This window comes from Lepidochelys kempii, chromosome 2 (assembly GCF_965140285.1).
Source record: "Lepidochelys kempii isolate rLepKem1 chromosome 2, rLepKem1.hap1, whole genome shotgun sequence".
NCBI classification, from domain to species: Eukaryota; Metazoa; Chordata; order Testudines; family Cheloniidae; genus Lepidochelys; species Lepidochelys kempii.
Window position 1 is genome coordinate 267687750 of NC_136381.1, and position 26079 is coordinate 267713828.

General features: G+C 41.9%; 1 protein-coding gene across 9 annotated transcripts in view; it reads right to left on the reverse strand.

Moving 5' to 3' along the window:
- MAP4 (microtubule associated protein 4) overlaps positions 1-26079 on the reverse strand; it is a 276281-nt gene that overhangs the window by 25670 nt on the left and 224532 nt on the right. For 8 of the 9 annotated variants that reach the window (XM_073329155.2, XM_073329157.2, XM_073329156.2 and 5 more), the window contains 3 exons: positions 6341-6441; positions 4990-5202; positions 2332-2509 (listed from right to left, as the gene is read on the reverse strand). In XM_073329155.2, the coding sequence (XP_073185256.2) occupies positions 2332-2509; positions 4990-5202; positions 6341-6441 (492 nt within the window). The remainder of the gene's footprint in view (positions 1-2331; positions 2510-4989; positions 5203-6340; positions 6442-26079) is intronic. The other variant, XM_073329162.2, reaches the window with a different exon arrangement.

Sequence of the window (26079 nt, forward strand, 5' to 3'; positions counted from 1 at the left end):
ACGATGCAGAACAGGCAGAAGTGTTCAATAAATATTTCTGTTCTATATTTGGAAAGAAGCAAGATAATGTACTCACATCACAGGAAAATGAAGTACTTTCCAGCCTATTAGTAACTAAGGAGGATGTTAAATAACATCTCCCAAGGATAAATATTTTTAAATCAACTGGCCTGGATAACTTACAACCAAGAGTCCCAAAGAGTTGCCTAAGAAGATCACTGGCCATTTTTAAATAATCTTGGAGTACCATGGAAACTTTTGAAGAGGGCCAGCAGGATGGCAGGGTAACTGTAGGGTGGGTTAGTCCTGTCATCAATCTCAAGCAAAATAGTGGAAAAGGTCATACAGGACTCTATAGGTAAAGAATTAAAAAACTGGAATATGATTAAATTCCAGTCAATATGTTTTAATGGAAAATGGATCTTGTCAAACAAACCTGATTTCATTCTTTGATGAGATTACAAATTTGGTTGATAAAAGTAACTGCATCGATGCAACAGACTTAAAATAAGGCTTTTGACTTAGTATCCCATGATATTCTGATAAAAAATGAGCACAATACAAAATCAATAAAACACAAATTCAATGAATTAAGAAGTGGCTAACTGAGGTCTCAGAAATTAGCTGTCAACGAGGAATCATCATCACTGAATGGGAGAGTTTCTGTTAGGGTTCCATGGGGGTCTGGCACAAGGCCTAGTGCTATTTCTACAAGACCATACCTACAGACTGATGGACTGTGGGTTCTGAGAAGGATTTAGAGGTCACAGTGGACAAGTAACCCAATATATTCCCAGTGTGATGCTGTGGCAAAAAAGGCCAATGTGATCCTTGGATGTATAAGCAGGGGAGTGGTGAGTAGGGGTAGGAAGGTGATTTTACCACTGTATATGGCACTGGTGAGACTGACGCTGGAATGCTGCATTCAGTTCTGAATGGTAAAAAGTTGGAGGAGTGGGTGCAGAAAACAGCCACAAAAATCATTTGAGGGCTGGAGAAAATGCCTTATAGTGAGAGACTTAAAGAGCTCAACCTGTTTAGCATATTAAGAAGACTGAGATTTGACTTGATTACAGTCCCTTCTCAGGGAGAAAATACCAGATACTAAACGGCTCTTTAATCTAGCAAAGAAAGGCAGAAGCAGCAATGGATGGAAGCTGAAGCCAGACAAATTCAATTAGAAATAAAGCACATTTTTTTAACAGTGAGGGTGATTAACCATTGGAACAAATTACAAAGAGGAGTGAGGGGTTTCCCATTCTTTGATGTCTTCAGATCAACACTGGGTGGGTGTCCTTCTGGAAGATATGGTTTTAGCCAAGTACAAGTTACCCCTTCATTGAGCAAAGTGTAAACAGGGTGAAATTTAGATGGCCTGTGATATACACAGGCTTGGAAGTATTAGATTCTTATCAGTAAATATTGATACATGTCAATTTCATCATACACATACAAACCAACAAAAAATATTTCCATTGATAACAGAAATTTACAGATAGGTAAAATAAAAGAAATGCTGCTGGCGAACTTAGAGTTTGATTTAAGGGTATTTACTTGATCATTTTGACACGTGATGTTGACAAAAGCTTTAACTTTTTGAACTTCAACATCTAGACAAAGCCCTGGCTGGGATGATTTAGTTGGGGATTGGTCCTGCTTTGAGCAGGGGGTTGGACTAGATGACCTCCTGAGGTCCCTTCCAACCCTGATATTCTATGATCTACTGTCATTAAATAATTTCATGACCCCCTCTTATTGTCTGACCACCCCATAATTTCCTGCAACTGTGAAAATTTTAACTAGACAAAAATAAAAAATGCTTTAAAAGAAAAAGTTAGTATCTGTTGAAGTTACAAAAAAATAAAAATCTAATTCTGCCAAGCCTACATATACAGGAGGTCAGAATGGATCATCTAATGGTCTCTTCCGGTCTCAGACTCTGAATTTATAAAACTTAAATTTTCTGTCCCCTATGTCTCTACATCTGCCTATCATCATCTCTACACACCTATCACACTTCAAGTTCACACTTATCACAGCTCAAGCAGTCCTCACCATTTGTGGCCAAAAATGTGATAGTTTTATTTGCAACTGAAGAACTAGCCATTTTATTTAATGGAAACCTAAATGTGACAAACTGATGGGGCCAGAGAAGTGCAAGCATGGAATGTGCTGATTATTGCCTCAGTTCAAACTGTCAGGGGCACTATGAGCTGCAAGAGAGGGCTAAATTTCTGTCAGTTAATCCAAATACTAACATTTTTCAACAGAAGCTAGCAACAGTTTAGAAAGCAGGGGTGCTCGTCCTGAGCTCAAAAGGGCAATGCTTACATGTTGGCCTTTTGGGTGGGGAAGTAGCAGTGTTTCTCAGACCGGAGGCTGTTGTAACTGGAGATGCTGCAGTTGTCCTGGGCGTGGCAGGGCTGCCCTTTACAGCAGCTCGAGGTGTCGTAGCAGACAGTGGCTTTGAAAGTGAGGTCCGTTTGTCTGGGCTCTTTGCATCTGTTACCTGGTAACAAAAGGCTACACTGAAACCAATGGCCCAATTACAAACAGTACTCTCAAGATGTAGCTGCAAGAGAACTTGGAATGCACTGAAATTCCTTTTAAAAATGGCTGAAGCACAACTGTTTGGATTCTTAAATACATAAGCTAGACACTGCTAAGAAAAGTTCTGTAACAGAAAATTCTAAAACAAATGTCCTATAGTACATGAAAACCTGTGGCTGGCTATACTTAGTGAAGGACACATGAGACAGGGAGGTTGGTGCACCCTAAAATTCATTGTTCACTATCTGGGAAGCTCCATTAGATTCCTCAGCTGACAGGAGTAGTCCATTTGTAGACTTACACAAAGTATTTATTTTGAGCTCCACTGTTCTTTTTTAGTCATTAGTTCCCTAGCATCATGGCACTCACTAACCCCTGGAAAAGGAAGCTATTTAATTACAGGCCAAAATGCTTTCCAGGCTAAAAAGGCATTTGGCAGATCATCTGGAACACAATAGAAGGATCAATTTATGAACAATTGACCCATCAGGAAAATGGAGAGTGGTTCATTCCTTCCTGGAAAACTCAGCAGATGGGATGATTTGACTGCAACATCAACAGAAATTGGAAATAATTTATAAGTGGTTATTTGGGGGGGGGGAGGGGGAAGCAGAGGAGTTACACAATATTTGGTCACAACTCAGAATTTCTGCGATATTATGGTTTACCTAAAATCAATTTTAAAAAGCATTAAACATTTGTGATTAGTGATAAATTTAGAAAAGTAACGATGGAAGGAGGAAGTGAAAGTGGGATTACCTACCCAAAAAAATCAGTATTTCCATCAAAATATACATTGGCTTTGTTCAGACAGAGACACAGACACATATATTTGCCCTTTTGTAACCACCTGTATAGGGGACACTAAACACAATCCTTTAGATCTGCATTTGACAGTTAAGCCCTTAACAAACACACTGATGAATGTGAAGATTTACAGCTGAAGTTTATTTCAACATTCCTCTGCAGTTTCTGTACTACTGCATGAGAATATACACATGAAGTTGTTATAAACAAAAATGCCTTGCTTCAAACTGGATGTAAATGTAAGCACCTAGATGTAATAGGTGAGTAAATTTAAACATCTAGAGATGATGCAGTGAGAGGTAAAGTAAACGGTTTTATTTTCCAAGCTGAGTGAGGAGCAGGAAATCCATTAGATTTTCAAATTCCTCCAGTTTAATAATCTCTGATGCAATTACAAACAAGAACTTTAAAAAAAATATTTGTATTTTGTCAGTGTCTCCTTAAAAGTCTGGTGTTCTACAAATACCAAATACACACTGCACAACCCACTTACAGGTCACAATCAGCATGGGGCACATTGAAGACAGGCTTTCAGTTCTCTAAATTGAGTGCTTATATCCTTCTTTTGCTCTAGGATATGATGCTTTAGAGTTTACAGGTGCTTGAACGACCATTTACTGTGAGCATTTACTGAGCAGATCAATGAATAAGTCATATCTAATGGCATCCATCACCATGGTATCTGGGCACTACTGAAGTTACATAAAGTGACATTGAATTGGAAGGATTGCACTCAATCTGCAAACACCATTAGCGTATGTATGCGTGGGGTGGGGAGGTTATTCCTGCTGCTTATCTCAAGGGGAGTGTTGGTAGGCCATTCTTCAGGGTGTTTATTTGGGAAGACATTGGAGAAGATTTCACAGAGCTATTTAGGAGTAGAAGCATCTCTATTCGGTCACCTAGTCTATACCCCTGCTTTGTGTCACAATTACCTAAAATGGGTGATTAATCTGTATCTTGAAGACATCCAGTGATGGTAGATTTCTACAACCTGTTTCGGCAGCTTCTTCCAGTCCCTTATTCATATTTAAGATGACTTTTCCCGACCATAGCTTAACCCCAGTTGTTATTGTAATAGTCTCTGCTTTGCCTTGTTAGACTGTAGCTATCCAGTACTCTTAACCTTTCCCCCTCCCACATCCCAGTGGTCTTATTCACCTACTGGTTTCCCAGTTTTCTTGTTGACTTATTTGGTGTAGCTCTTTTTATAGAATGTGGAGTTGAACATTAAGTTCCCAATTCAATCACATTAATTCAGCAGTTCTCTGAAGTGTATAATGCAGAACAAAGAAGGTTACAGGCTTTTGTTTTAAATGTAAAAAAATAAAGAATTTTCTTGAGCACCTTTTAGTAGTTCATAAAAACACAGAGGCAAGTTTCAATGCTCTTCTGCTCTTCCTACCCCTCAGTGCCAAAATACATATCCTCCTCAGATCCATGGAGGCAGAATCTTGTAACCATGCAGATCTGATAGCAAGCTCAGGCTTTAATCTTATTATTCCATTGTTGTCTCTAGAACTATACTACCATTGATTTCTATCGACTGTTGCTAGTTAGATAAAACAGTTACCTGGATTTTGGTCTACAAGCCTTGGAGCTTCAATGTGCAAGTGAAATACTCTCTCTTACCTTTGGTTTAGTGTCTTTAGGAGTTAAAGTGGAGGGACGTGTAGTGCTGGTGGCTGGGCGTTTGGGAGTAGTGGCCGAAGTAGGACCTGCAGTAGGGCTGGTGGGTTTTTTGTTTTGGCCAGGTGTGGCAGAAGCTGGCCGCTTGGGGCTTGTAGTGGACAGTGGCTTGGTTTTCGTTGCTGCAGGTTTTGCTGATGGTGTGGATGCTGAAGGCTTTACATTTTTCAAAAAGCAACATCCAATGTAAACACAAACATAGACAAAAAGAAAAAAATAGCGCATTGTAAACAAAAATGTTAAGCAGCAAGGAACATAAAATGCTATTTAGAGGAAACAAAAACATTAAACATCCTGTCTTCTGAGCGTAACAAAAGAAAGGCTGAGAGCTGGCATATAACATTGACCGGAAGTAATGTATTACCGGTTTTACAGATGGGGAACAGCAACACTGGGACCAGGATTTTGCCCTCTGAAGTCAATAAGAGTTTTGCTATTAAATTTGATGGGACCAGAATTTGGCCCAGAGACAATCAAGGCCCCAAAGGGAGTCAGTGGTGGAGCTACAATTAATATTTGGAGTTCCTGACATTTAGTCCTATGCTCAATGAATGGGACATTTCTGTCTAATTATACATATATAATGCAGTGCAAGATCTAAATCCTAATCTAATCTAAACCAATGACCAAATTCCCAGTCCCTTCAATGTGACCTGGATTCAGCCTTAGGTATCAACTCTTAATAAAAACTGGAGCTTAGTTGTTTGAAGCCTATTCCTTTGGATTTGTCAGGTGACAATGTGAATGAGAGTAAAACCATGGCATTCACGGATATAGAAATTACTGTTTGAGTTCAAAACTTCAGTAAGAGTTCTGGTTCAGACTCTGCTGAGTGCTACCATCTCTTTGAGGTAGAGACCAACTGTTTGTACAATGCCAAGCAGACTAGGGCCCCAGGTCCTGATGGGGACCCCTGTATGCTACTGAAATACAAATACATTAATAATAATGAAACTATCAAGTGAATCAAAATATTAATATTCTTGAAATGTCATTATGAAAATTTATTGTTCTCCCCACCATGGACATTGCCCAATGAATTATTTTACATTTAAGTTGAGCATAAATTTGTTGGGTTAAATCCAGTTAATTAGATTTACTGAAAGCCAATTTGTTTGTAACTTTACAATTGAATTACATTGTTTGGTGTTCAAATGAAATACTTCCCAGAAGCCACTAGCTCAGAAAACAGAAGTGTATCATCACAGCTTAAGAAGCAGGGAGTAAAGCAGGCAGGGGAAACCAAACCCACAGAGCTGGGTATAAAGAAGCCATGACATAACGGCACACCTACCTTGGTCTTCTTCTCAGGGCTTGGAGGAAGCTCTTTGTTTGGAGGTGCTGTGATGTCATTTCCCGTCACAAGCTCCACCGGTTTTATCTCTTCTGGTTTTGCTGACCAAAAAAAGAAGACACCTATATATATATTTAAACTTCCTTTAAATTCATTTATTTTAAAAATGGCACTATAACTGCATTGAAAGACAAATACTGCACAAAGAGCAGCTAAGGTTATATGACGGCTGCTTCTAGAAAGGCTCTTGGGAGATGGAATGCCTTTCATGAGCCTTTCCAGAGATCATGAACTTCCCAAATGGTTTAACTAGAGAAACTAACAGCTGACCCAATGAGCCATTATTAACATCTGTAGAAAAACTCTTTAAGGTCTATAGGAAAACTCATTGTTTAATAAGTTGTACCTAAAAATTGTTAGGTATATAGGTTGCTTATTTACTTGGACCAATTTCAGCCCAGAGTATAAAGCCCCAAAATATAAAACTACTTTTATGCTGTCCCTGTTTTATATCCACACTGGTGATACTGGTGGTACTTTTCTCTGACTTTAGTTCCTCTTATGTCACACTATATGGCAGTTCCTCACATCCAAATTTTACACTCTGAATAAGGGAGATTCCCAGCAGCCAAAGTTATTTGACTGTTATAGCAGTAGAAGTTAAAAAGGTAGAGATGTGGCAATTATGTTTAGACATAAAATAAATAGTACAGAAATGTATTAGTACAGAAGTTGTTAGATGTATCATGCTTCGGCATTGAATGTTTCAAAGCACAAAAAGCTTTAATTTATGGGTTACATAGTCATGGGATGCCAGGATTTTGACCACAATTTCTAATTTTCTTCACGGTTCTTCTTCCAAGAAAAGATGTCATTAAATTCCCAGGCATCAAAATTATATTTACTGACTCTCACAAAGAAGTAGGGCTATAGCTATATTAAATGTGTCCCTGTCCACTTCCAAAAAATGTATCTGAAAACACTGTCCAAACACCAGTGAAAGACAAATCCCCTCCCCCCCACCCAGCAAAACCCTTTAAATAGCAACCTAATGATATTTTTCTTCCCAAATCTTTTAATTTGGCACAAAATAGAAAAGCACTTGAAGATCTAAAGTGGAGCAACTAGAACAGAAAATTGCAATTTGCACCCTGCGATACATTAAAAAAAGTAACGTCTGCTTCACTGTCACCAGTTTTACAATATCAGAACTGTAAGCAGAGTCTGCTACACTATGAAGCGATTTACTGTTGCACTTTCTGTGGTATCTGAACTCTGAACCATGTGGCCCACAAAACCCTTCACAAGTTTACTCAGTTTCCCTTGTCATCTGGAGAGTAAGATGCAGAGACACATTTGTATTTCTAAACATAAGAACATAAGGTATTTCTAAAAAAGAATATCAATTATGCAACAGATTGTCATGTTTTACTACCATGGTAAGAGTCTACTGGAACAGATGTGTGATGAGTTGAACAACTAAAAGATCCCTTCCCAAGGTCTTCCAAGAATTGCGGTGTACATTTCATATTTTCTGGCTTGTCCATTTCACAGAGGCAAAGCCTTAAACACACACTCGCAGAGCTGGTTTTGCTCATCCAAAAGCATGTTTAGTTTCTTACCTGCTTTTGTCTAGTTGGTGTTGCTCTATAATACTTAATGTTTTCTTCCCCCTATACTAATTACAGGGGGCTTTTTTCTTGCATTATATTCAGCTTTTCTCCTTTTCCCAAGCCCCAAACTACATTAAAAGTTACAGAGCTGCAGTTTCTTTTCTAAACACAAAAATTTTTCCATAGAAAAACTAGCACTGAAACTGATGGGGGTATTTCTTATTGTACATCTGAGGCCAGAATCACTGACCAGCTCACGTTCTAATAGTCTGAGCGCCCAATTATTTTTGGTAACTAATCTAAATTGGCCCATACACACAAGTAACTTCTACTGAAGTTCAATAAACCATTATATTTTTCCCCTTAGTTTGTCAACCTTAACTGTAGCAGCAAAATAGGAAATAATTATTGTCAGCAATTCTGGGATTTGAACAGCAAATTTCTGTCCATTAGTTGTTTGAGGCTAAGTCTCTACAGGTATTTATTCTGCCTTGAAACTTGGATCTGGAGAGAGTTTTATTTATGAGTTCAAATTTGTACAAAATTATAATGGTCTTACATAAAAACACGCATCTTTATCTTGCCTATTGGCCTCTGTGGTACCGCAGATGCCAAGATGACCCTCCACCCATTAGCAATTGCCTTCAGGTAATATCAGCTGCTTATTTCAGCTAATTCAGCAGCAACACCAAACCTTTTGTTTGATGATAATGTTTGAACATTCCATGTATATAACGTGAAGCTGTTTACTGAGGCACAGGCTGAGTCACCCAGTTGAATCTTATTCAGATGTATTCCTGATTAGCTTCTTACTGCCTTTGGAGTACAAAAGTAATGCAATGAAATCCCCTTTCTTTTGCAGACAGCAGCATAATCCATACCTATGGAAGTAAGCATTGGACACTGTAAATGAATCTCACTCCAACCAAGGCATAATCAGAATGAAAATTCTGAGACAATGGTGTTAAGGTTCTAAAAGCTTAACAATAACTTAAGGGAAAGAAAATCTTAACAGAACACTGAAGTTTAAAAAAATCATGCCACCTATGAAAGCCTGGATATTTTAAGATGATGGAGCTACATTGGGAGATGTCACTATTACTTTATGAATTAGAAGGTGATTTGTGTAGATCATCATTAGTTACCTTCTTATATATGCCAGGCTGGTGAGGTACAGCAGCAATTTCGACCACAAAGGGCCAACCAAGAAAACACCATTTGTGCAGGTGTCTCCTTTCCCATTATAAACTTGATGGGGAAGGGGGAGTTTGGCAGGGCCTCAAGGGACATTAGACAGGCATTTTTGTTGTACATTCTCTTTCTTTCATTTAATTAACCACCAAACACGCTCATCAGTACATTTGCCTTCGTTCATCATTTAATTACTAGGCTGCTCTCTTTTCAAACATGGAGGACAGCACTGCCTGGAAAGAACTGCTAGTTACAGGGAACATTAGGAAAAGCTGCCAAATCTTAATCAAATTTGTTCATTAGTCTGTAAGAATCATTGAGGAGACCTTTCAGTTTATTAGCTCCTCCAGTCATAGCAGTTAACCTACCAAAAGGTATTTCAAGGACATTTTTGTTCAAAGCTACAATGAAGTCTATTGCTACACTCTTCTGAGTAGAATTCTTTCTTTGTCTACTCCAGCTCTTGCTTCTCACTGAGTTTGCTGATGGTGAAACTACTCAGCTCAGCTGATCCAGCAAAAAGAAGCCAATTAATCCCTTTGGGGAAAAGTGAGAAGGGGATTTGAAGGAGAAAGAAAAAGGACATTCCACATAATGACCTGGCACTGAGAAAATGACTTGTATAATGCTGGGATCAATTGTACTGGCCATATTGTTACTCCATGTAATCACAGCAATGGGAATAGCTAGTAGGATACTGGTTTCAGAGTGGTAGCCGTGTTAGTCTGTATCAGCAAAAAGAATGAGGAGTATTTGTGGCACCTTAGAGACTAACAAATTTATTTGGGCATATGCTTTCATGGGCTAGAACCCAATTCATCAGATGCATGGAGTGGAAAATACAGTAGGAAGATATATACAGACACAGAGAACATGAAAAAAATGGGTGTTGCCATACCAATTGTAACAAGACCAATTCATTAAGGTGGGCTATTATCAGCAGGAGAAAAAAACCTTTTGTAGTGAATCAGGATAGCCCACTTCAAACAGTTGACAAGAAGGTGTCAGTAACAGGGTGGGGGGGGGTGAATTAGCATGGGGAAATAGTTTTACTTTGTGTAATGACCCATCCACTCCCAGTCTTTATTCAAGCCTAATTTAACGGTGTCCAGTTTGCAAATTAATTCAAATTCTGCAGTTTCTCGTTGGAGTCTGTTTTTTAAGTTTTTTTCTTGGAGAATCACCACTTTTAGGTCTGAAATTGAGTGACCAAGGAGGTTGAAGTGTTCTCTGACTGGTTTTTGAATGTTATAATTTTTGACGTCTGATTTGTGTCCATTTATATTCTTTTGTGTAGAGATTGTCCAGTTTGGCCAATGTACATTGCAGAACAATGCCCCTCTGCATCTCTAACACCACATCTCTAACTCAAATGCTGTCTTTACACAAGCCTCAAACATAAATCAAACCCAAAGGAAAGTGGCAGAAGTCTGTGGGTAGATCTACAGGTTCCAACCCTGCTGGCAAACAAGGTGGGTGCGTGGCAGGGTTCTGCTGCAAACACACCTAATCAGCCCCTGCCACGCAAGCCCCAATCAAGGGGGATAGATTGGGGCTGGCTGAAAAGCCTTATGTCTGCCTGGCGATTGGCAATACCTGCCAGCCTGAGAGACCAGGAGCTACAAAGGCTGGGAAGGAGCCAGAAGGAGCTGGGGCAGGCAGAGAGAGGGGTCCGTCACAGAGGGAGGTGGAAGGCCTCTAGCTGGTTACTGACCCAGCCTGCAGTAGGCAAGAAACCTGTAAGGATTGTATATAGTTGGACACTAGTGGTGGGAAAATGCTTAAAGAATAAAAGACATGGGTGTTGCACAGAGCTGAAGTCTCCCTGGACTTATTCGGGAGGGCAATGAGGCCCAGAAAAAAAGGGGCTGGCCGTGCACCCCGTGACATGTGGAGGCTTGTCCAGGATCCTTTTGTGCCAGAGCTACAGTTTGGTGACCCAGAGATGGAGGGAACCCTGCAGTGGCAGACTCAGCAGCAGGAGGAGATGCAGAAGACGCTGCAGGCCTTCCAGCAATCCCACCAGATGGAGAGACAGGCTCTACGCGCCTGGCAGGCTGAGCAGCAGAAGACTGTGCAGGACTTTATTAAGGAGCAGGCGGGGGTGCGGCAACAACTCCTGCAGAAACTGATGAGTTCCTCGTGGGGAGATGGCACTCCCACTACGGGGTTGGGCCTTTGTAAAATGGACCCTGCCGACAACCCCGAGGCCTTCTTCTGTAACTTTGAGCAAGTGGCCGTGGGCACTGGATGGAACAGGGCAACCTGGGCCCTACGGCTAGCCCCATATCTCGCTGGGGAGGCACAGGCTGCATATATGGCCCTGACTGATTCACAAACCAGGCAGTAGGACACCATGAAGGCGGCCGTCCTAGACCAGGTGGGGCTTTTGTCCGAGAAGCATCAACAGAAATTTCGGTCAGCCAGGTGGACTGGAGGCATGGGGCCCCAGGCCTTCACCCAGAAATTGACAGACTGGACCACACCGTGGTTGCGGCCCAACACCCAAACGGTGGAGCAGATCACGGACCAGGTGATACTGGAACAGTTTGTGCAGAGCCTCCCAGAGAGCATGCAAGCCTGGGTCCGGCAACACCAGCCGGACACTGTAGAGGCCGCAGTCAAGCTGACAGAGGAGTATGCAGAAGCGGACTTCTCTCCAAGGGCGAATCAGATACCTTGGGATGCAGGGGGAGGGAAGAAACCCACAGAACCCTCCCCTTGGGAAGAGCGTGGAGAGACGGAGAGAAGAGACAAAGGGTGCCCCTAGTCGCCCAGGACAGCTTGTATGCTGGTGTTGTGGGCAGCTGGGACATAAAAAACGTGATTGCCCGGTGATGGAATGTGGCATAGCCGAGTTCTGTGGCTGGACTGAGATTGGGGGGTGGAAGAAGAGGCATGGTTTGCCCACCATTCCCATGCAGGTGGGGAGAAAGCCCAGAGGGGACTAGAAGACACGACCTCCGCCCACTTGCTCGTTCAGCCAAGGAGATAAAGCCACATTAGCTTATTCCCAGAGAGAGGATGACACTCAAATTCATCCACATGGATAATGAGTATTGTCCCATGGCCCAGGTGCCCCTAGAGGTTTGGGGCAAGTTCTCCTGGAAACGGGTGAGGGTATTAGAGGGGTTATCTTACCTCATAGTCCTGGCGACGGACTGGGAACCCGTCCCTAAAGGGAAGGAAGACATGGGGAGGAGACCCACTGGGAGAAAGAGGGGAAGTAACCCAAAGCAAGGGGGGGGACCGCCCATGGCCCCAGGGAGAAGGGGATCTAGACCCTAGACAACATAGTCAGAAAAGAGACCGCACAAGAGTAGAAGGGGGACCAAAAGGAGCACCCTGAATTAGAATCCTCAGGGGAGGAGACCCCAGGGGCAGAGGGGGAGGAGCCTAAGGAAGGCCTGAAGGTGGGACCCCCACCCGGGGAGGTCCGAACTTCGCTGGGTCGGGAACCAGAACTTGAGGCACTCGGCAGCCTGGGCGAGGTCTGCCCCAGCCCTGGCTAGGTCTGTCCCAGCCCTGGTCCCCCGTCAGAAAGGAAAAGGGAACAGCCAGGACGACGCACCTGAGGCTGTGACTGGTGTTAGGACCTCTGGGTCACCGCAGACTTGTGGGGCAGCCCATCCTCTTCCCAGTGTGCCTTTTGTGGGTGAGGGATTGGTGAACCCCTCAAGGATGGGCCCGGGGACCCCCCAGGTGGGCATGAGGGGCTCCCCCGGAATAACCTCCCAGGCAGAGGGAGGCGGGGCCGAGCAAAGCCAAGCCTGGAAGCGGCTTAAGTGGGGAGGTGTGTGGCAGGATGCTGGTGCAGACACACCTAATCAGCCACTGTCACGCCAGCCCCAGTCAAGGGGGATAGATTCATAGAATTATATAATATCAGGGTTGGAAGGGACCTCAGGAGGTCATCTAGTCCAACCCCCTGCTCAAAGCAGGACCAATCCCAACTAAATCATCCCAGCCAGGGCTTTGTCAAGCCTGACCTTAAAAACTTCCAAGGAAGGAGATTCCACCACCGCCCTAGGTAACACATTCCAGCACCCTCCTAGTGAAAAACTTTTTCACAATATCCAACCTAAACCTCCCCCACTGCAACTTGAGACCATTACTCCTTGTTCTATCATCTGCTACCACTGAGAACCATCTAAATCCATCCTCTTTGGAACCCCCTTTCAGGTAGTTGAAAGCAGCTATCAAATCCCCCCTCATTCTTCTCTTCCACAGACTAAACAATCCCAGTTCCCTCAGCCTCTCCTCATAAGTCATGTGCTCCAGCCCCCTAATCATTTTTGTTGCCCTCCGCTAGACGCTTTCCAATTTTTTCACATCCTTCTCATAGTGTGGGGCCCAAAACTGGACACAGTGCTCCAGATAAGGCCAGATTGGAGCTGGCTGAAAAGCCTGGCAATTGGCAACACCTGCCAGCCTGAGAGGCCAGGAGCTACAAAGGCTGGGAAAGAGCCACAAGGAGCTGGGGCAGCCAGAGAGAGGGGTCAGTCACAGAGGGAGGTGGAAGGCCTCTAGCTGGTTACTGACCCAGCCTGCAAGTAGGCAAGAAACCTGTAAGGATTGTATATAGTTGGACACTAGTGGTGGGAAAATGCTTAAAGAATAAAAGACATGGGTGTTGCACAGAGCTGAAGTCTCCCTGGACTTATTCGGGAGGGCAACTGGGCCCAGAAGAAGAGGTGCCAGCCATGCACCCCGTGACAGGGTGTCAATACAATGCCACATGATGGAATTTGTTTTTTCAGTTTGCTACTTTGAAAACCTATGAATTGGTTTATGCGTACACGTGCACACACATTCACAAACTATGTTAAAAGAACATTAAAGTTGCAAAAATCACGCACTCAGAAGTTAAGAAATTCCCTAAGCTCACCACCCTGCAAATTTTTAGGGCCGAGTTTTAGGATAAAGGGCAATTAGAGCACCAGCCAATATGACCATGGAACCATAGGCTATGACCAGTTAAAGAGATATTGAGATTTCAGTTAATGACTAGAAAGAAGTCTCCTGGTGAAAAGGGGCACTTTCTTTCCATTGATATAAAACTGGCCTCCTCTCAAGATCAGATTTCTCTAATCCATCTACACTTCCAGTACCAAATCACGTCTGACCTCCATATCAGGTAAGAATGAACATTTAAGGTAGAACCAGAAGCATACAGCAATTAATCTCGCTGCTCTCTACATGTCTCTCTTCATTCTGAGCCTAGCAATCCAAGGCACATAACTTCCCCATTCCACAATAGTAGCAAGAACCTAGCTGCTGATTCCATACAAGGTTGACAGTCTCAGCTATGGCTGATGCCTAAATAAGAGCTTTCAGTATACAGGAGGGTAACTGAATTGCTCAGCAGGGCAACATGAGGATGTCAACATGGATGATGGGGTGGACTGCTTGATAAACTGCCCTGTTCTGTTCATTCCCTCTGAAGCATCTGGCACCGGCTGCTGTCGGAAAACAGGATAGTGGGCTAGGTGGACCATTGGTCTGATCCAGTGTGGCCATTCTTATGCTCAATCAGGGAAGACGTGAGACTTATCAGTCATGCCGACCTTTTGAGTTGGCACCACCATCATTTCCCTGAATAACCCAGTAGCAATACTGCTTTCCACTACCAAAGGTGCCATTGCAGACACATGTGCTGAACACAAAGACAAAGCGCCATTGTTTTAAAACTTAAAATTGTTCAGTCTAAATGGGATAATACATACTTCACAGAACTACTGTGGGCATTAAGTAGTCAGTGTTTGTATAGCATATTGGAAACACAAGGCAGTGAGTAAGTGCTAACTATGATGGTCACTCCACAGGATGGGGTAGTTAAATAGCTACAAATGCTTTCAAAACTAGTTTTATCCAAAAAGGAACTGGTTTAAAACAATGAATAACCTGGCACATAACTAAGATTGAATGGGCCATTTACTGTTCATGTAAGTGTTACTCTGTTTAAAGTCTCAAATATTTATTAGTATCTCAAAGCTACATTGGGAACTGAATGGAGAAAGATGTCTGCACTGTAAATGATTAATTACATATCTTCTTGAAGTCTGGTAATGTGACAGAGGACATGAACTGAATGATTAAATCAAGTTTATCCTGACTCAAAGTGACACTAAGGAAACTTTCTCACACACAAATGTATTTCTAAAATCAAAAGGGAATGGAGCATCTTGCATCAGGGAAACAAGAGAGAGAAAAGGGAAATTTCCATTTCCAGCATGACCTGAAGGAAGAATGACATGGAAATATTCTTAAATCACATCTATAGATCTCAATACAGTTACTACAACTGGGTAAGCATTATCCCCCCATTTTGTTTTATAGATGCGGAAATGGAGGCACAGAGAGGTGGTGACTTGGCCTAGGACACCCGTGAGTCAGAAGCGTAGAATACAGATCTCCAAACTTCCAAGTCCCTGCTACAATCTATTTGACAAGAACCATCCTCTCACAGAAGATACAGTCTTGAGTGAAAAAGCTACGATGGACACGCACTGTGCTTGAACAGCTTTACAGTTTATGTTCTCTTCTCTTTCCTAATCATAGTTTTAAAGATAGGCATGTTATAGAAGTACACTCTCAGATGTATCTAGATGGTGTCACTGCTTTGCTGTTGTACATTTTATAGATCTAAAAAGTATTTTAGAAGATAAAGTAGTTTAAATATTGTACACCAGCTGGTACACCTAGGAAAAAACACTATCAAAGTTCATTCCAAGGCCAAGAGGGACGACACATTGAAAAATACATCTGCATCTTAAAAGTCTCAAAGCAGGAAATTGTATTTACAGCTACAATTCTTAAGCATCTGGGGATGTCTGGCTGAATTAAAATAGTGAGCACAAGCTAGGAAAGTGGGGTGGAGATGGAAGGTAGGAATGATTATACATACGCAGCATGTTTGAAAAAAAGGTCTCTGGTAAGATGAGGTCTTATTTCCCATATAGTTTTCTTTAAAACTTCATGAATTCTTAGTGTCTTAAAAAATATTTGGGAGTAGCAGTTCATTAATACTTAAATCCCTGTCCTCCTACTCATCTCCTAGGAGACACTCACTTCAGTTTTACACAAAGGATTTATTTCACCTGTCTGGCACCTATTGCCTGATTATGTTTGGGTCATTAACGTGCCTCAAAATGGAGGCATAGCCATATTCAAATGCGCTTGTGAATGAGGTTATGCACTCAACTCCGTATGCTTCCCAGCAAGGGATATTCAGCAGGCTAAACTGAACTAAAACATCTTTCACTGAAATAGCTCCATAATTCTCAAAATGGATTTTCTGTTGATTGCTCTAATCCTTAAAAGCAGTAGATTAAGCAATAAGGGAATGATCATCCTTACTCTTCTTCTTAAACTAAAATACAACCAAACAGCCTTTGAAACAAAATGCAGATGCTTTAAACAATGTTTTTAACCAGAAATGTTGCGTCAAGACACACTAGATTAAATTTGTCCCTCTCTCCCCCACACAAAGCTGCTGCACCAGCACAGCAAAAAACAACACTACTTAAACCTTTTCTTTGTCTAAGACTCTTAAGACAAAGTTTATCTACAAATATAACAGCTCAATTTAAGCAGAGGTACAATCCTCAACCCTCCCCTTTCCAAAAAAAGGCTAAAGAAAGTTTAAGTCTCTCTGACCCAAATACAGAATCACTAAGCATTTTATCTGGCAGAGAATGTAACTCAATCAGCCTGTATGCGTTCACTTAACATCAAGTATTGAGAATATCCGATTTATACCTCTCTGCCTGAATTCTGTGCATTTAGGCTCATTTATTGAAGCTCTACACTTCACTCAAGCAAGAAAAAACAACAAGAAGAACTGGAGGGGCGGGGGGAACTTTGCTTAGTGTCCATTAGCAACTATGAAATCCAACTATCATGAGCACTGGAGAAAAATACATATTATTCTCCAAACTCAGCCTTATGCTCGCATGCCCAATAAGATAAACTTTTATATTTAGAGATAAATAACAAATGTACTCTACTGAATCGCACCATTTTGCACTTGAAATTTGACACTGGGGTATGAACAGGACTGGCTAAACCACTGATGTATCTCGCTTATCAATTCTTCCTTCCTTCTAATGATAATGAAACTCAAAGTTACACAACTTTATGAACTGTTAAATGGCCAGCAATTAGATGAGAGGGTCATATGACTGACTATATCTAGTGACTCCCCCTTCCCAAGACAACATCTAAGCACCTCCCAATTACATAAAAAACAAACCACCACCACGAGAAAACTTGGCAGAGGGTCTCAACTCATAGGGCACTAGGAGATAGGATAAGTGATCTAAGTGAATATAAATGTATGGACCAATATGAGAGACAGACTAAAAGTTGAAGAAAAGTCTCAATTATTCAAAATGGCGGTGATACTAGTGTCAGTTATGCCATTGGCTAAAGTGAGTCATATACTTACTACTTCAGGAATTATAGTCCACTATGTTATTTTCAGTATGTGAGGGAAGAGAGTATAATCACAGTTCCTCTGAGGTTGAAAGAGTAATCAATCTTATCTCTATATCTGTTTACATAGTGCCTAGTATACCGTTGGCTCTCTTGTTGTGGTGAAGGGGCTTGCGTGTTCCAATGAACCTCAGAGCTAAGTTGTCGGGAGCGTCAAGTTCCTGGTAGGGGTCTCCCAAAGCAAACAGGTCTGAGGTGAGGTCCCAGACAAAGCATAGTCCCCCAAGTCCTCAATGGTGAATCAGGTGGAAGAGGGTCCTTGGATCTCAATGGCTGTGAAAGCGGATGAAGGCTGCACCAAGTGGAGATCTCCAGTTATCCCAGAGACTTTCCCTGCCACTGGGCCCCAGACCTCCAACTTGTCATGATCGTGTTGTAGCTGTAGACGCACCAGCTTCCTCACATTAAAAGAAATCACATGCAGGCTTCTACCATGGGAAATAACATCTTTCCAACCTTCTAAGCCCTGCGGCGACCAACTAGTGGTGACAGGGACAGGACTGGTGAATTTGGCAGTCCATAGCCAGAAATCTGCATGTAGGCGGTGGTAGTTAGATGGTCATCTGGTACCTAGACTTAGATAGGGGTGCAATTCAGCAGCTACTATCGCGACTAAGCAGTCCTCTTTAGGATCCCCTCTACTCACCCCGCATGAGGAGACGGCAAAAAAGGTGCCCTAAACCTAGGCTGTCTCATACACTCCTTACTGGATTACTGCATCCAGTGGGATCACTCTGCCTGTGGTTGAAGCTACAAAAAGACAGTGACTTTTGCTACATGGAATGTTCACTCCCTTATGGATAACAAAGATAATGTACAGACAGAAAGATAATGTACGTCACCAGGAAACTTGTGAGACAGAACATCGACATCGCTGCCCACAGTGAGACAAAGTGCCCAGATGAAGGTCAACTGAGAGAAGAAGGTGAAGGCTACACCTTTTTCTGGAAAGGAAAATCTGCAGAGGACAGGCGCATTCATGGTATTGGTTTTGCAATTAGGAATAAATTTGTCAGTCAGCTTACAGAATTTCCTGTAGGAATCAATAAATGTCTTATGACTCTTCGTCTTGAGCTGTGCTGTCATCAGTGCGTATGCCCCAACGCTTGATTCTATTGAGGGTATCAAGGAACAATTCTATACAGATTGTGATAGAGTCTTGACCAACATTCCCAAGGAGGACAAGATCATTCTCCTTGGAAATTTTAACACTAGAGTCAGGTGGGAGTCAGATCTCTGGAATGGCACTATTGGAAAAGAAGGAGCAGGAAAGCCTAACTCCAACAGCATCCTCCTCCTAAGCAAATGCATACAACATGGCCTGGCCATCACAAACACCCTCTTTAGACAAAGTGAGAAGTATAAGACCACCTGGAGACACCACCACCGATACCTCCAGAAGATCCTTCGTGTCAAGTGGCAAGATCGCCGCACTATGCCAGCATCCTCGCTGAAGCCAGTGTCACCATTATTGAACCAATGATCCTCATGCAACAGCTTCGCTGGGCTGGACATTGCGTGCGGATGCCAAACTCTCGCCTCCCAAAACAAGTCCTCTACTCTCAGATCACCCATGATCAGAGATCCCATGGTGGTCAGAGGAAACACTATAAAGACACACTGAAAGCATATCTTAAGAAAACCGATGTGGACATCACAAGCTGGGAAGAGCAAGCCACCAACTGACCCCAATGGCGTCATATCCTCCATCAGCCAGTGGCCCGCTTCTAGGAGAAGCGCCTTGCCCTCTAAGCTGAAAAGAGGGAGAGGAGGAAGGAAAAAGAAATAACTTTCTCCCAGCAGCCACTGGCCTTCCACAAAATGTCTGTACCTACTGCAGGCTGATTTGTGGTTCCAGGATTGGACTCCTGAGTCATCTCAGGACCCATATGTAAATCCATGGTAGAGATCATCCTCGAACTCAAGGGATCACCAATCAATCAATCACTGTTGGCACCATACAAATGATCATTCAAACATTAGGAATTACCATGCCAGATCAGGTCCATCTAGTCCAGCAGCCAGTACCAGATTCTTGCACTTCCTCTGAACTAACACCAGAGGACAATGAACAGAGATGGAATAACCTGCCCATAGCGGAAGTTTCTTCCTAAATCCCAAATCTTAACAGTTAATGGCTGGTTTATATCCTGAAGTATGAATGTTTATATGCATTACCTTTATTCTATTTAATGCAATTGTAGGTGGTTGTCATTGTCATAGTTCAGGGCAATTGCACCTGTATTCCTCCTCAGTGATCTCCCATGGGCACCCACTTTTAGCCTTCTGGCTCCCAGCCATCAGATTTCTGGGGCAGAGATCAGTGTCTCATTCCCTCCTCACTGGGGAATCTTTAAAGCTGCACAGTTTCCCGCCTACACTGTGACATCCCCTGCAATCCAGACTGCTTAAGAAGCCAGCATCTGCGCTTTGCTTTCTCTCCACAGATTCCAAAGCCAGAAAGGACCACTGTGATCATTCAGTCTGACCTCCTATATAACACAGGCCAGAGAACCTCCCCAAAATAATTCCTAGAACATACCAATTAGAAAAATATCCAACCTAGATTTCAAAATTAGCAGTCATGGAGAATCCGCCACGACCTTTGGTAAACTGTTCCAATGGCTAATTACTCTCACTGTCAGAAATTTACCCTTCTTTCTGGTCTGCATTTGTCTAGCTTCAACTTCCAGTCACTGGATTGTGTTATACCTTTCTCAGCTAGACTGAAGAGCCTATTATTAACTATCTGCTCCCCATGAAGGTATTTACAGGCTGTAATCAGTCTCCCTTAATCTTCTCTTTGTTAAGCTAAACACATTGAACTCTCAGTCTATTACTATTTTCTAAGCCTTTAATCATTTTCATGGCTCTGAATCCTCTCCAATCTACCCATACCCTTCTTGAATTGTGGACACCAAAACCGGACATAGTATTCCAGCAGCAATCATACCCGTGTCAAATACAGTGGTAAAATAACCTCTCTACTCCCACTCAGGATTATCCTGATTATGCACCCCAGGATCCCATTAGCTCTTTCAGCCACAGCATCACATTGGGAACTCATGTTCAGCTCATTATCCACCATGACCCCAAAGTCTTTTTTAGCATCACAGCTCCTCAGGCTAGAGCTCCACACCGCTTAAGTATGGACTAGCTACATTCTTTGTTCCTAGATGTATACATTTATGTTTAGTCATATTAAAATGCATATTATTTGCTTGAGACCAGTTTACTGAGTGATCCAAATTGCTCTGAATCAATGACTGCCCTTTTCATTATTTACCACTCTCCCAATTTGTGTATAATTTGCAAATTTTATCAGTGATGATTTTATGTTTTCTTCAAAGTTATTGATAAAAATGTTAAACAGGATAGGACCAAGAACTGATCCCTTCAGGTCCCACCAGAAACAGACCACTCAATGATTCCTTGTTTAATTACAGTTTCACAGAATCACAGAAATGTAGGGCTTGAAGGGACCTCAAAAGATCATCCAGTCCGGCCCCTTACACCGTGGTGGACAAAGTAAACCTAGACCATCCCTTATGAGTGTTTGTCCATCCTATTCTTAAATGCTTCCAATGATGGGGCATTCACAACTTTCCACAAAAGCCTATTCCAGAGCTTAACTACCCTTACAGCAAGATGGATAAAAATTATTTTTTTATGTTTTTATTTAAATGATCATTTTTTCTTCTTAAAAATCAACCTGTTTAGTGAATGAAATAAATGAAATCTGAAAATGACAATGCCCCTTTCCTCAGAAAATAACTGAAATACAAATGGAAAAATTGATTAAAATCAATTATTTAAATCAAGGCTTTCCACTTGATTTAAATAGCTGATTTAAAATCACCTTTATTTAAATCAGCATACCCAGCCTCACAGTTAGAAAGTTTTTCCTATTATCTAATTTAAATCTCCCTTGCTGCAGATTATGCCGATTGCTTTTTGTCCTACCTTAAGTGGCCATGGAAAACAACTGATCCCCATCCTCTTCTCACCTGATCTGGCTCATTTTTTTTTCAACTCTGTGAAACTGCCCTATTAAAGCAACAAGTATATAAAATATTGGTCTGGTCTTTATTCTGCTTGCACATTATGAATGTGATCAAGTCATGACCACTTGTAAGCTATTAATTTCTAGTTCTGCAATAAGCTTCTCTTTATCTGTTAGGACAAGGTCTAATATAGAATTCCCCCATGTTTACTTTAAGACTTTTTGAGTTTGGAAATGATCTATAATATTTAGAAATTCCAAAGGATGTTTTAGTACTGGCAGCTTGAGACCTTCCCCCCTCCCCTCCGCCAGCATATGTTACTCAAATTGAAGTCCCCCATTACCATGTAATTTTTTTCTGCACATTATAGAAAGGTACATACGAAGGTGGTTATCCTGCTCCTAGTGTGATTTGGTGGTTTGTAGCATACACCAAATAATATCCCGCCTTGTGCTTTATCTATTAGAACACTGATCCATAAGCATACAAAATCATTTTCTTCCAAGTTATCAGTGACTCAGAAACAGGCAATACCATTTTTGACAGAGTGCCATTTCCCCTCACCTTTTGCCCACTCTATCCTTCCGAAGTAGACTATAACCATTGATTTTAACATTCCAATGGTGCAAATCATCCCACCAGGTTTCAGTAATACCAACTAGACTGAATGTATGCTCATAAATGAGCAATTCAAATTCCTCTTGTTTGTTACCCAGGCTCTTAGCATTAGTGTATAGTCAATTCAAGAATTTCTTCTAATCATGTCCTTTGTTTCCTTGATTAATTTTGTTTTCAGCATCTCAATTTTGTGCTCAACCATTCCTCTTTTTCACTCCCCTTTTATTAGTTTAACCTTCTCCGGATTACTCGAGCCAGCCTGTCCCTAAGGAGATTGGTCCCCCTTCTATTGAGGTGGAGGCCATCCAATCTATATAGCTCCTCTGTCCACAGAAGGGGACCAATGTTCCACAAAACCAAAACCCTACACCCTACACCCCTTACTTAGCCAGTGGTTCACATCCAGAATCTTGTGCCTTGTGTCTTCCTTTGCTCGGGGAGCAGGAAGGATCTCAGAGAAGACTGCTTGGACATTCTTCTTCAACACACTTCCGAGTTCCCTAAAGTCATCTACTATTTGCAAGATATCCCACTGATATGAACTACCACCTCCTTTCCTATCAACTTCAGAAGCCTATCCTGTCTTAGAGTGACATCTCATGTCTTGGCTCCAGGAAGGTGGCACATTGTCCTGTTGTCAGTCTGTCCCTTTCAGAATGTTCTTTCTATTCTTCTGAGTATTGAGTCTCCAACAAGGATAGTTTGTATTCTTTGGATAGTTGGAGAACTCTTTGCAGGGAAGCTTGATTTTCTTACAGGTTGGGCTGAGCTGCCATCCACATGTCCCATACACCTCTCTGTTCCCTAGGACCTGCTGGAGATATCTTCCAAAATTTCGATGTTGAAAGGAAAAGTATCAATTTGAAACTTTGAGCTCTATGGAATTCCTCCTGGTCCTCTTCTCTCTGGTGGCCACAGCCTGTCATCCCTCATCTATCTCCAGCCACATAGAATACTGCTATGACCTCTTGTTTCTGGTGGTTATGAATCACCAGGCCTCCTCTCTGACTTCTCACTCCAGTTCCTTGGTGGCCAGCTACATTCTTTCTTGAACCTAGGATACTGGTGTTTCCAGAACCTGGCTATTTAGGAACTCCTCAGCTTCTCTGATTCTCAGTAGCTTCTCAACTTGCCCCTCCAATCCAAGAATTTTTTCCTCCAGCATAGCCACCAACTTGCACTTCATGCGCATGAAATCCCATCCGTCTTCAGGCAGGAAAGAACACGGCATGTCCGTTGCAAGCCACCACCATTGTTCTATCGCCGGCCATCTTGACATCATATGTAGTGCTACACCTGGAAGGAAAGCCTCCCACACTCCGTCTCTAAGCTTCCTCCAAAGTTCTCCTGTTCGCTGCCTCTGTTCACCCAGCAAGTGACTATTATACCAAGTCTTCCCTGCTTAGCTCAGTTCTGCCCCCACTACCCGTGACAAACTAACCACTCAGGGACTTCAAACAGCTGGGCCGGTGAAAGCTCCAGGGGCTAGAGCTGCACGGCCTTTAGCAAGGCACCCTACTTACTCAGGGATCCGCAGCCCATACACAGAGGCTATGACAAGTGTATTGGATGCAGTTATAATTTACCACACAGCTCTTTATAAGCAAGCACATTTATTCTTAAGGTGCAAGCAGTACAGAGAAAACACTAAAACTAAAAGAACCTACATGCATGCTAACAGTCACCCCAATTCCAGCTTCAGGCTCTGGCAGGTGTCAGTCCTTCAAAACCCACAATTGGATTTTCCCCAAGGTTACAAGTTCATAACTGTCTCAGATTCAGAACCAGAACAGAAACTGGCCAGAGCAGACTGTTTCTTTATATGCTCAGACCTTGACCTCCAGGAACTGGGAACACATAATCAGCAGTCAATCACCTCTCCTCAGCACCTAGCTTCAAGAGACTGGGTTTTTGCATAACCAGAGGTGGGGAATTTGCATTCACCTCTCCCTAGGTATTCGCATCAGGAAATCCACCTAACATTTATTGTCCCCAAAGTCCCTTCCTGTCTGGCACATTTTTAATATAGGCCTTTGAACTCCATCTCACATTTCCCCAACAGAGGTTACATACAATCCCAGCCCACAAAAGTACATAAACCATTCATTTAATACAATGGCCACCAAACATACTTAAATTTAATTCTGCAAGGTCTCCCAAGGATGTGGCAGGACATTGCCATATCTGACACAGTCATTATCCATATAAATATCTAATCTTTATTTCATTTTGAGTCCTGCTAAACTCTTGGCCTCAATGAATTGTGATACACATTCTGCATGTTAATTATGCATTGTGGAAAGCAATATTTCCATTTCTCAAATTTTAGATGTGTTGCCTTCCAATATCACTGAATTCTCCTTGTTCCTGTATAATTAGAGAGGGTAAATAGGAATTTCTGATTTACCTTCTCTAGACCTCCCATTATTTTGAAGACATCTATTATGGTTTAGGTCTATGGGTGGTATAGGTATACTTGGCCCTACCTGAGCATAGGGGGGATGGACTACTAGATAACCTCTTGAGGTCCCTTCCAGTCCTACATTATGTGATTTTGATTATATCCCCTGGTTTGTCTGTTTCTAAACTAAACTTTCCAAATCTTCTCTCTTTTCCCATCTTTCCTCAGCTAATTTATGAGAAAGGATGACCAAAACTGAAATGAATATTGCAGAAGAGGGTATTAACATTGATTTATACAACTGTATTACAATATTTTTTTCATTATTTTCTATTCTATTCCTTACCACATACTACCGTTTTGTTTGCTTTTTAAGATTGCCAGATGCACATTGAGCAGAGGTTTTCACTGAGCTGTTCACAATGACAACCAGGCATTTCTAATACATCTATCACTGGTAGCTAGTCACTTCCATTTCCCCCTTCCTCCCATAGTCTATCATCTTTTCTTGTTATCCATCTAATATAGGATGTAAGCCTTTTGGGCAGGAACCTTGTTACATGTCTGTAAAGCAGTACCTACACTAATGACTTTATAGAAATAAATAAATTGCAGCATCTCATTACTGGGTAGTGGGAGTGTGACATTTTCTATTACCTTCTAGTCATGCATTAACATTTAATGCATTTAATCTCACTTCACATACTACCACAGTTTAACACTCTTTACAAATGTTTGAAGCCTTTCTTTGAAGAACTTTTGAAGTCTGACATTCCCACCTACACAAAATAATTCAAATGGTGCCTCATTTATCAAGACTGCATAAATTATCTGTATGTAAAGGCATGTGGGAAACGGAACACTGTAAACTGTAGGATATATGCACACAGGCGTGCACACAAAATGTGCCCGCTGGGGAGGAAAATACTTGGAAAACAAGATGGCAGCAGGAGACCTGGAAGTGTTATTAACACCACACATTGTTTATAGACTTGTAACAAAATAAGTTGGTCAAAAGTCCAGTTGGATTTTGTGCTGCACGCCCAAAGATATCAGGAATCAGAAAGGTGATAGTCTCTTTCTTTACAGCTCTAGCACAATGATACCTAGAATTTGGGGACCTCAAAACCCAAAGGATAGCAAATAATTGGAGGAAATTCATAGCAGAGGACCCACACTCAGAGTGGAAAGGTGTCAATAAATGAGGAAATAAATATATATAGGTTAGGTAACAACAATGCGGAGGGAGAGGGTGTGAGAAATAAATTCCATCCTTCATAACCTACTATGCAAACAGTCAAGTTAGATTTCTGTTTGATGGGAAAGCATGGTAGGGATTTTAAGCTCTACAACTGATGATTAAATGATATGGAACAACTAAGAAATGCTGCTGTTCTGCACAGTTTTATGTAACTC